This window comes from Oryzias melastigma, linkage group LG20, assembly GCF_002922805.2.
Source record: "Oryzias melastigma strain HK-1 linkage group LG20, ASM292280v2, whole genome shotgun sequence".
Classification (NCBI taxonomy): Eukaryota; Metazoa; Chordata; class Actinopteri; order Beloniformes; family Adrianichthyidae; genus Oryzias; species Oryzias melastigma.
The window spans coordinates 17,183,165-17,194,408 of record NC_050531.1 but is presented as its reverse complement, the minus strand read 5'-3'; the positions used below and the strand labels follow the sequence as shown (position 1 = coordinate 17,194,408).

The window sequence follows — 11,244 nt, the reverse complement described above, 5'->3', positions numbered from 1 at the left end:
ATTTTTTTTCAAAGCTTGTTCTTTAATGCTTTATAGCTTAAATCCGAATGATGACAACTGACGGTTAATTCCTTCTGCTTAAGTGACTTATTACAAACTTTTACCTAGAGGCCTCTGAGAAAACAAAAGCTGGGTTTCTGGTGCCTCACTTGGACTTATTTTTAGACTGGTTACCAGCAAGAGCAGCAGGAAAGTTGGGTAACTTCATCCAAAGTTGATCTCTGACCCGAATCTGAGGCAACAAGTAACAGATCAGAGACTGAGTTAGCATGATAAACAAGCAGTGGAGTCACGTTGATCACAGTTGTGTTGAGGAGAAATACCCCCGGGGCAATGGCATGCCTTGTAGGTCAGTGACTCACAGACATGAACTCAGATGGAGCAATAAGGCTGGTGACTCCAGTTTCTCTGAAAAACACTGATTTAAGTTGGAAATTTAAATAAACAGAACTCTATTTGTCTGATCCTACAGATCAATGCAAACCTAATGACACAAAAGGTCCATATGGCATATTTTCTCTCTTGGATGATGTTTTTAACTCAGTCAAAAACATGTTACATTGGCTAAGATTAGCATAGATGAATACATTAAAAACCACCACAAATGTCGCTACTTAAAATGTATATATATATTTATTTTTCTTTGTGAAATTTTGTGGTATTTATAGTCATTTATGTAAACTGCTGCAAGCTTTCATAGTTTGATGAATGCTAACTTGCTACATTAGCATTCAAGTTTAATTGTTTGACGAATGCTATCATTGCTATGCTAATATAACTGTTCAAAGTTTGACAAATGTTAAAAAATATCTATGCTAATAGCTACATAAGTGTTCATAGTTTGATGCATGCTAGCATTGCTATGCTAATAGCTAATTAAGTGTTCAGAGTTTCACGAATGCTAATTTAGTCATGCTAACAGTTATATAGGTGTTCAAAGTTTGGCCAATGCTAACATAGCTATGCTAATAGCTACATAAGTGTTCATAGTTTGATGCATGCTAGCATTGCTATGCTACTAGCTAATTAAGTGTTCAAAGTTTCACGAATGCTAATTTAGTCATGCTAACAGTTATATAGGTGTTCAAAGTTTGACCAATGCTAACATAGCTATGCTAATAGCTACATAAGTGTTCATAGTTTGATGCATGCTAGGATTACTATTCTAGCAGCTATTCAAAGCTTGACTAATGCTAATATTGTTATGCTAAAAGCTATTTAACTATTCAAAGTGTGACGAATGCTAACATAACTATGCTAACAGGTATTTAAAGTCCTACTCCAAGCATATTTTTATCTATTGTAGAAGCATTCCCAGTGGTCTTTTAATCAAGACTGTGCTGTTTTTAGCCAAAAAAAGAAAAGAAAAGCTGTGTCGTTTTCTAGCACAAAGTTTATCCAGCGTGACAGTAATTCATCAGAAACTTCCCACTGATTTGGGCGGTACTGTTAGCACGGAAGTACGCCTCCAATAATATCCCATCATTCCTTCGTTTACACTCTCTCTTGCTAGCTTATAGCCCCACGAAACAGAACAAATAAATATAACATTTTTGTTATTTTATTTACTATATAAGTACGAACACAAATTTGCAATAATATATAAAACACTAAGATATATAAAATAAATAGTTGATGTAAACTTCAATGCAAATTGCTAAAAATCTAAATATAAATTGATAATCACAAGTGCAAATGACAACAATAAACAGACATTATTTTGTTTATTATACTCATTTTTTAATATTGTGTGTTTGTAATAAACTATTACTTTTTTATAATGCTATGTAATAGTTATTTTATTTCCTATATATTTAACATTTGTAAATGGAAATATAACAAAATAGTAGTTAATATCTGATTTTAGTTTTTGTATTTATTCATATTAATATGATTTATGTTCTTCAATGTGGATTAAACTGTGTTAAAAGATTAAAAACACTTTGGACAACTTTTACTTTTTGAGCCAAATGTATGTTTTGACACAGAAGCAAAGCTCCACATTAGCCAAAACCCCTCATTGGAATTCCTCTCTACCTACCATAACTACTTTAAAAAAAAAAAAAAAAAAACTGAATGTGCTTGAAGAAATGTAATCTGCTAGATGAAACCACACAGTAAAACCGAGATATATAAAAAATAAAAGATAGCTTTGTGTTTTAACAAAAGAGTTTGATTCAGAATCAGCTTTCTGCATTTCTTTGTTGCCTCGACCAAAAAGGAAAAAAAATCTTTCCTGGCCGTGGCTTTTTCCTATGAAATAACCTTTTGACCTTTAAGATCCGAACAGCAGATCGCGTGATATGAGTTTGTGGCTTACTAAACCACATTTAATACTATAAAAGAATAACTTAAAAAAAATAAAAATACAACGTAGATCTCTCAGATTTTAGGACAATCAGGTCCTCCTGTGGATGCATGCCCTGGGAGACAACAATCGCATTTTTATGACAATGACAGGAACTTGATTGCACCTTTTTTTTGGCTATGAAACTATGACTAAGTGTTGCTTTTGTTCATGCACAAAGAATTCGTAGTTGTGCTCAGTGTATCACAGAGTCTGGACACGGCGCATTCAGCTCAGTGCGCTCACGGTCATGGTAACCTGATCGCAATCCCCCCCCCCCTTTCTCTCCCACACCCTAAAGTGTGCAATGAATACATCCCAGTTCCCTAATCAGTGGTGTGTACACCGTGGCCTCGATAAATGCCGCCCCCGAAACAGCCAGAGAGTGCCGGTTCCCACAGGAGCTGGCAGAAAATAATAAAATGCTTAACATTCCTCCAGCCTCCTATAATGGTCGTAGCCTTTAGTGTAAACCTGGCATTGCTGGAGGGTGGAAAAAAAAAAAAAAGCACAATTTTCAGCCCCTGAATGCACCCCCCCGAGAGAAACAATGACCATTGAGCTGTCCTGCAGATTTTCCAGCATTTTGTTTTTATTTTTAAGATCCGCTAAGATCTCTCTGCTGCCCGACTCCAACGCTAAAACAAAGCACCACTTGAAGTCTTTGGCCGGCGCCGGGTGTTTCAGTCAAAAGAGAATAAAGCTGGGCTTTGTGAGTGCGAATGTGTGGCTTGCCTTTCAACAAACGTAGCTGGAGACAATTTGTTTCACTTGAGCTGCGAAGACTCCCGAGAGCAACGAGATTGCCACTGTGGATCAGAGGAAACGCGTACACAGTGGCAACCTCAAGGCTGCATGGTCACCGCTAATTGTCTGTTGTCAAAACACCGCTAAGGCGCACAAGGCTACTGCTCTCACATAGACTTTTCCTCACGGTGTTTTGCTCAAAGCGCCTGTTGCCATGACAACGGAGACAAACAGCACCAGAAGAGATCCTTAACTCTGGCTGGTTGAGATTTTTGACATGACTTGATTGTGTAACACTTTGATGCCATTTGATGAGGCATCGCAAACAAGATTTAAAATTCAGATTTTTTTCATTTTGTAAAACATTACGTTTTTGTTTGTTTTACATTTGTGCATCAGATACACCTGGAGTGTGCAGCAGGAGGTGTCTCGATTTATCTTTAGAAAACATCTAAGGCAACTTCCCCCACGGTTGGTGGTTTTACTAGAACTTCCTGGTGCACTTTGATCACTGGTAGCTTCATTACCATAAAGCCAGTGAGCCTCCCACCACTTCCTGTTTCAGGCAGGCTTTAAATATCTCCTGTTTGGTCAGTTTGAATGTACTTTATTAGCTGATTACAAATGTGCCTAACCTGAAGAAAATGTGTCATTTTGCTTGATAAGTGACCATAAATCTTGGATGTTTTTTGACAAAAGCAAACTTCAGGAACCATTCGGTCATTGTATCCCCAAAGTGAGCATCTTTGGTATATCTTGGCTGTGGAATTTATCCCGAGTCAACACTCTCAAAATGCTATTAAGCAGTTCTACTAAGCCATTGGGTGATGTCATATCCTGCCACGATATCTCTGGTTTAGAGGTTTGAAACCTAGAAGTCATGCATGCACTTCCTGTTTCGGGCTGATTTGAAAACAAAACTAACCGTATCCAGGATGTTTCATCATTTGAACCACAGTGTGGCTTGTAATGCTCCAAAAATGGGTGTGATTGTTTGACTGACAGATGGCTACTGAATCTTTAGATCTATCTATGGTGGCTTTACTGGCCGTGGTCCAACTGCAACCAGCTTCTTCTGTCAGTTTTTTTTTTTTTTGTACCTATTTTTGAAAGTTGTAAAATGAAAAAAGAAAAAAAAGCTTTTATTGTGTTAGGATATAAATAAAATAGCAATATTTTCAAGAAAAAAAAAGTCTTGTTTCCTGTATCTCTGCTGCTGGGGTGACAGTTTGCAGAAGAACTTCAGAACAGCCCTTTTACAGGATTGAACATTTTTTCTTATTTTCGTTTTTTGTTTCACAGAAAATTCAACTTGATTTTAAACAATGACCAAATGTTGGTTGGATAGCAACAACTTCAACTTTAAGTACGTTAGTTCTTTATCTAATAATTTAATTTTACCTCAGGTTTTGCTCATGTGAACTTCCAGCTAAAAGGCAAAAAATGAGTGTGTTTTTGACATAATTTTGTGAATTTTGTCATTTTCTCATCGTTTGATTCTGCTTTTGATTTTACGTAGGATCTGTCTAATCAAAATGATAACATGTCCTTTTTTGTCTTAAATTAGTCTCCATAGTTTCACAGGTTGCCAAACACTCCCAGAATCATCTCTAAATTCCCTCACTGTCATAAAAACATGATCAGTTTAATCTTGACTTTAAAGTACTCTGATTACTCTTTGGCAGTTTTAAAACAACTTTTCAGGCGAGGGTCAGGGCAGGCAGCAGGTTATAAATGACTTTAAGTCTGGGTACACAAGTTTCTGATGCCATTACACCAACAAACATTGCTTGTTTTTGTAGTAATTGTTAACCACATGTCATTAAAAGATAAGTATTTACAAGGAAAATGCCCAAGTGGTTGCGGAATGCACAAGAGAACAACCAAGGCAAATTAGCCACAAAACAAACCTCAGCACATCTCAAAGGTCATTGGGGATTAATATGGAATTAAAATAAACTATCTCTTGTTCGTAAACAAACACAAACAGAGCCTGAAATTGTGTGGATGACCTGACCCGTCCACCTAAGCCTAAATAAGAATCTCTTTTACTGTGTTTGATCGCAGGAGTGATGGAGGAAGAACCTCCATCACGCCGGAGGTGGACATTATTGATTTTCCCCTCAGTATATCAGAAAACTGATATATTGGCCTGCTCTGAATGCGAGCGCACAAACCAATTCACAAACCTCCATCACCAACCATCACAAGAGCATCCTGACTGATTGCGGTGGCCCATGCATGTCCGCTCAGCTAAAAACACGCTCTCGGGGGCCCACTCTTCATCTTCAAGGTCGAGAGCTGCGGAGAGGCGGAGGTTGATGGGCCTGACATTGCGCCGCCCATTGTACACACATGTTGATCTGTCCCCAGACGAGCTCTGACAGCCGCACATGAGGACGACGCAAACCATCAATGCATTCCAATGAGAGGCTCTTTTGGAAGGATCGCGGCGAGTCACCGGCACACATCTGCAGGCGGGACGATGCTCTGCCGGGTGCAGGGTGTAATCCAAACCAGAATAACGATTATCTCCCCTCCCCACAAGCGCTGACTCAATTCTGATTTATGATTCGAATGACCATCGATTTTCCAGATACCCCTCCTTCCCCTCCCTCTCCTTCTTCCCATTTCTCCTTTTAACAAAAGAGTGAATGATGCATGTGTATTGATTTCCAATCAATTATTTTTATCCTCATTTTATTTAAGCTTGGACAAATTTTCAGTGGCCCCCGCTGAGTGCAATGTATCTCAATCAGCGGCTCTGTACCTCATTACCAACCAGCCTTTTGGTCATGAGCGGGGAAATGGTGAGTCCAATGGTGTCAGCCGTGTCCACTTAGCCTATTTTCAGAAAGAAATTTAGTGTCAGAGTGAATATTCCCACCTCATTTATAAAAAAAAAAGTACAATCATAGAGTAATAGAAGTTCACATTGTCCACCATTTTTAACAAAAACTGACTTTTATTTTCAGGGGAGATGTCATATAACTGTGTTTTATGTCTTTCAAGCTACCGTTTATTAGAAGAGATGATATAATTTATAGTCTTCTTCCTTGGTTTAGAATCAAAAGTAAACATTCATATTGTACATATTTGATGTGTGTCCTGTAACATCTGGAATGAAGAAAACACACCTTTACATACTTTTCGGTCGAGCAAGGTGGCGGAACTACGATGGTTGAGGGATGCTTTCAAGTCTCTAGTTGTGGATAGTTTAAACAGTTTCACTGAACTCTAAATTCTAGTTTGGGATAAAGACTACCTTTTAACTAAGACAACAATGTTGAGGCCTTTATTTTCTGTCAATAAATGAAACTTTAGGTTAAGACAAAATAGTTGTTGTAATAATCTGTGCAAAAAATATACACATATTTGTATATTCAAATTATTTCAGTGCAATAAATATACTAAATATATATATATATATATATATATATATATATATATATATATATAGTATACGTAAGTACATAAATAAATATATACTATATATATAAATAAATGTATACTATATATATATATATATTATATGTAACTACAAAATTTAGGTCTTGACAAAAACAATCTAAATACTTCAGAAAATATTAGATGAAAACTACGCAAAGAGGATGAATTAAACTGTACTGCACACAATGATCAAGCACTGATGGCCTTACTTAAATATGTCATCATCATAATTGAAATACGACTGGGAATGTTTTAAAAGAGATCAAAAGATGACCAGAGTGGCACTTCAAGGAACTAAAATCTAGTAGTTTATGAGGTACTAGCATCATAGAAAGAAGCGTGCACATCCAAGCAACTACCTGCTGATCGTCTTCAAGATCATGTATTTAACTTTGCTTCTTATTAAGTGTAAAATTTGAATGTATCTTCTCAATTCAATTGGAATGCAGCTAAAGTTCTTCTTTCTTACCTTGACTTAATTGCATCAAACAGTTTGAGCAGCAGAGAAGTCATTAGAAGTGGCTTCAACAAATTTATAGCTTCAATTTGTTCTTGACACACAAGACGCGATATTGCTTCATAAAATTCACCAATCGATTTTCCATCAACGACTTTTCCCCTTTTCTGCTCGTTTTTATTGAAAGCATCAACAACTGCAAGTGTAACTTTAGATTTCAAGTCAGCCAAACACACTCTTTTTTGGAATCAAGTGAATAAAAATTGAATTAAATTGATATCCAACCTTATGACCCATACAGCCGATAAATATTAGCACCAAAGTTTTAACCAAAAATTGCTCAAACAATGAATCAATTGTTGGTTTTAAAGATTTGCTTCAGTTTTTCTCTGAAACAAAAGTTAAAAAAGACAATGCCACATTTGCTCAGAGCAAACCCTCAGAACAACTCTTTGATAGTGCTGACAGTGATGCATTGAAATGGGTCATCTGGTAATTACTCCGTCCTGTGGCTACCGACTGGACTGGGGTTGTGTAACAATGATAAAGCTGCAGACCTGGCCTTCCAAGATAAAAGCCGCCATGCAGGATTTGGGCACATTCCCTAAATGTTTGGTTTAAAAGGTCTTTTCTTTTGCAGCAATGCCCCAGCAGGACCTGAACACTCAGTCCTACCCATTTCAAAATGCATGAATCATACACTAGGTGGACCTTTCACCCTCTGAAGTGAGGTGTCAGCTGAGTCATGGATGCAGATAATGGAAAACTCCATTAGCAAGCGTGGAATCGTGGAATTTCTTTTCCGGGACACTTAGGCCTGCTCCGGGCTCCACAAGGCATCACCATTGCCTTATGATCAAATCAGATGCTGCGGGTGACCAATGCGACCTCGCAAATAGAAAGCGCCACAAAGAGCGCTCAGTTGTCTGCTTGGGGGCCAGCAGCACAAAAACTCCAGCCGCTTGGAAAACAAAAGCGGCTTCTGTTTGTGAAACGCTGTTTATCTCAGGAGGCCTTGGCGTGCCAAGTTGTGACTTAATCTTTATGAAATAGCTGTGAGAGGAGATGCCTGTGTGGCACGAGAGTCCTCCCTTCAGACAGGAAGTGATAAGAGCTGTTCGGGGTGACGTGTCATCAGGGCCAAAATACGCGGCGGAATGCTACCGGAATGAGGCTTCATTCATGCAAGAATGCAGCCGAGTATCACCAGACGGCTGAGGAATTCTGGGTGTTGCAGTGTAGTTCTATTACTCAGATAACAATCTGTGTTTAAAATGTTCAGACTGACATTGGCTTCCGGTTTGGAAAATTTCTCTCCTTGCTTAATATTTGTTTTTTTTTTTTTGGACACATTGGTCCCATCAGGAAGAAATAAAAAACATTGAAATCATAATTCCTGCATCTTTGAATGAGGCCTTGATTGGATTTTTATTAGGAACCTAACAAAATAAGTCTGATACAAAGTAGAATTGCTATTAAAATCAAACAAAAACATATTTTCTTGAAAGTTGTTGAATATAAAAATCAAACACGGCATCCAAACTAGTTTCTTTCCTGCAAGCCTCTTTAAAGTAGCAACCATTTCAGTGTCTAAAACGCCTTTTTTTGGTTAATTGAAATAGGTTTTTATAGTGTATTGTGATAGATAATGCAGGCTGAGGAAAACGAACTCTAACTTTGAAGATCTAATCTTGCTTAATATTTACCGTATTTTCAGCACTTTAGGTGCAGCAAATAGATCTTTATTGGTAGTACCAAATATTTCAATGAGAACTTTGAGGGCCAAAGTGGAGAAGTGTTCCATGTGAACTGCAGCTGAACATGGGTCATGAAGCCACTAACCGAGACAAAAGAGTCAGAAACTAGTCTGTAACTCAGACTTTATTAGCTGCGTTCTCAGTAACTCTAGGGCTTAGTCCGATTTACTTCACTACTCACTACATAGTGCGCTCGCCATTTTGTAGTGCTGTCCGGATCTACAATTCCAAAATCGAATGCGTTAGAAATACTTTGGGAAAATCTAGTATGCTCACTACATTAGCAAATATAGACCACAATGCATTGGAAAAAACTTGTTTAAATGCAATTTTTTAATAAACCTTCCAATTTTTTTAATCATCAGAACACAGTGGAGTCTTAAATAGACATTTAAATGTTTGTATTGATTAGATTTTCACTTTGTGAAATCAGTAACTTTTTTATCCAGCGTTAAGTAAAGTGAAAGAAAAGTAGTGAGCAAGGTGTCGGCATTGCTTTTAAAATCCAGGGCAGTAGATGGTCTCACACTGTGTAGTGTTTTAGAAGTTAGGGATTAGGGTGTGAATTCAGACATAGCCTAAATCTTGTTTGTAACATGCTATTCATTAGCCACGTTAGAAGGATTAGCCACATTGGTGTTATTACATTACTTACAATTCTCGTTATTGTTTTCTGCACGTAAAAAAAAAACGACTTATACCACGAAAGCAAATGTTTGTGATTAAGCTTACCTGGTTAGTAACTCATAAGTCTGACACCACTACATGTTAGCTGTGTCTGTGTATTTTTATTACCACAACATTATTTGCAGCACCTAAAAAAGAATAGCATTAAGACAAACTTCTCTGTGAATACGCAAACTCCAAACTTTTTTTGTAACTTGTTAAAAAAAACAGTCGGACACAACGTTAGCTGTGTTAGCGGGTTCACAGTACCGGCAACTCCCAACATTGTTTGGATCAGTAAAAAAAAAAATAAAAAAAAAAATCGATAGACTGATACAGCGAGAAAACAATTCGACTCCGCTACTCATTGCCTATGTTAGCGTATTCACAATAACTATAACTCCCAATCTTGATTGCAACACGTAAACAGACTGATACTGCTAAAACAAAGTTACTGTGACTATCCTAACTCACCATGTTGTTAATGCATTAAAAAAAAACACAGTCCAGCAATGCTACACGTTACCTGCGTTAACGTTTTTAAAATACCAACCAAACCTTATGTATCTTGTTAAAAGAACAGACATTTTGAGAGTACCTCATGAAATCGCTTCAACATAAGCACAACCAGAATTAATCCATCGATGAAGCGCTACAGATTATAAGGCAAACTTTCATTTTTTAAAGTAAATAAATAAATAAAATATGGCTTTAAAGTGTGCTGATACATAGTCAACGTACGATAGATTATGGTCTGAAAAGTCCCAATTAGTTCAGAAAAGTTGTATTTTTTATTTTTTTAATATTAATTAAAGACTTTATTACAATAAATATCGGCTCCAGGACAAAAAGCAGAAGCAGAACTATGTTCTGTATGTCATGAATTTAGTCATAGACGAGAAGTGAGGACAAAAGTTTCCTCTAAGATAACACAACAACATCCTGCCAGCTATTAGTCAGTGTCCCAAGACCCGGTGCCAAGACTTAACCACAGGTTTTTTGGGGGAGAGCTCAGCCCATCTAAACAGCAGTGTTGCAGATGCTATTTGTGGCTAAGATTGCAGGGATGTTTTCCACATAAGTGTACAGTTTCGGCTCACATACGCTGTCTGTGGAGCAGCGTTTGGCCGTCGCTGAGAACTACAAGCTGAGAGAGCTCGGCAGCGCTTTATATACTGTCCTAAAAATAACCGGCCAATCAGCAGCGAGCCCCAGTCGAATAAACCAATCAGAACCGAGAGAAAAAAACAAATTAAAAGAAGAGGCGTTCGTGATTGGACGAGTGTGATATCACTTGTGCTGTCTTACGCTGCTCGCCGCTGATTGGCGGAGGCGCCGCTGACGTAGCGAGAGGGCAGGGGGCGGGGCGGTGGAGGTGTTGGTTTGAATAGGGAAGTTTGCAGAGCGCAGTCGCTCCTCGTCCAGTTCGGTGTTTGCAAATATTCGAAGCGGAGTGGAGAAGGAAGTGTCGGGGATTTGACGTGGGGGACGGACTTCGCGTCCGCTGTTGGTTTCCACTTCCAAGAACTCTTGGTTTAAATTTATATCTATTTTTTGGAGTCGTTCTAACTCGTCCGACTGGCTTCTTCTGCGTCTTCTCCGGCCGAGAGAGGCTCACTTTAAACCGCGTAGGGCTGCTGTGAGACGCGCGGGGGAAATGGATGTTTTACCAATGTGCAGCATCTTTCAGGAACTTCAAATAGTTCACGACACGGGCTATTTCTCCGCCTTACCGTCACTGGAGGAGTACTGGCAGCAGGTATAGCAACTTATTTCGTCATTTTCATTTTTTTTGTACTATTGTAAAAAAAAAAAAAAAA

At 38.1% G+C, this 11,244-nt stretch overlaps 1 protein-coding gene across 1 annotated transcript in view; it reads left to right on the top strand.

The window, feature by feature from the left end:
* Positions 1-10,764: 10,764 nt before the first annotated feature.
* klf6a (Kruppel-like factor 6a) overlaps positions 10,765-11,244 on the top strand; it is a 3,151-nt gene continuing 2,671 nt past the window's right edge. Inside the window, exon 1 of the mRNA XM_024280464.2 lies at positions 10,765-11,183. Coding sequence (XP_024136232.1) covers positions 11,082-11,183 — 102 coding nt within the window. The 5' untranslated portion in view covers positions 10,765-11,081. The remainder of the gene's footprint in view (positions 11,184-11,244) is intronic.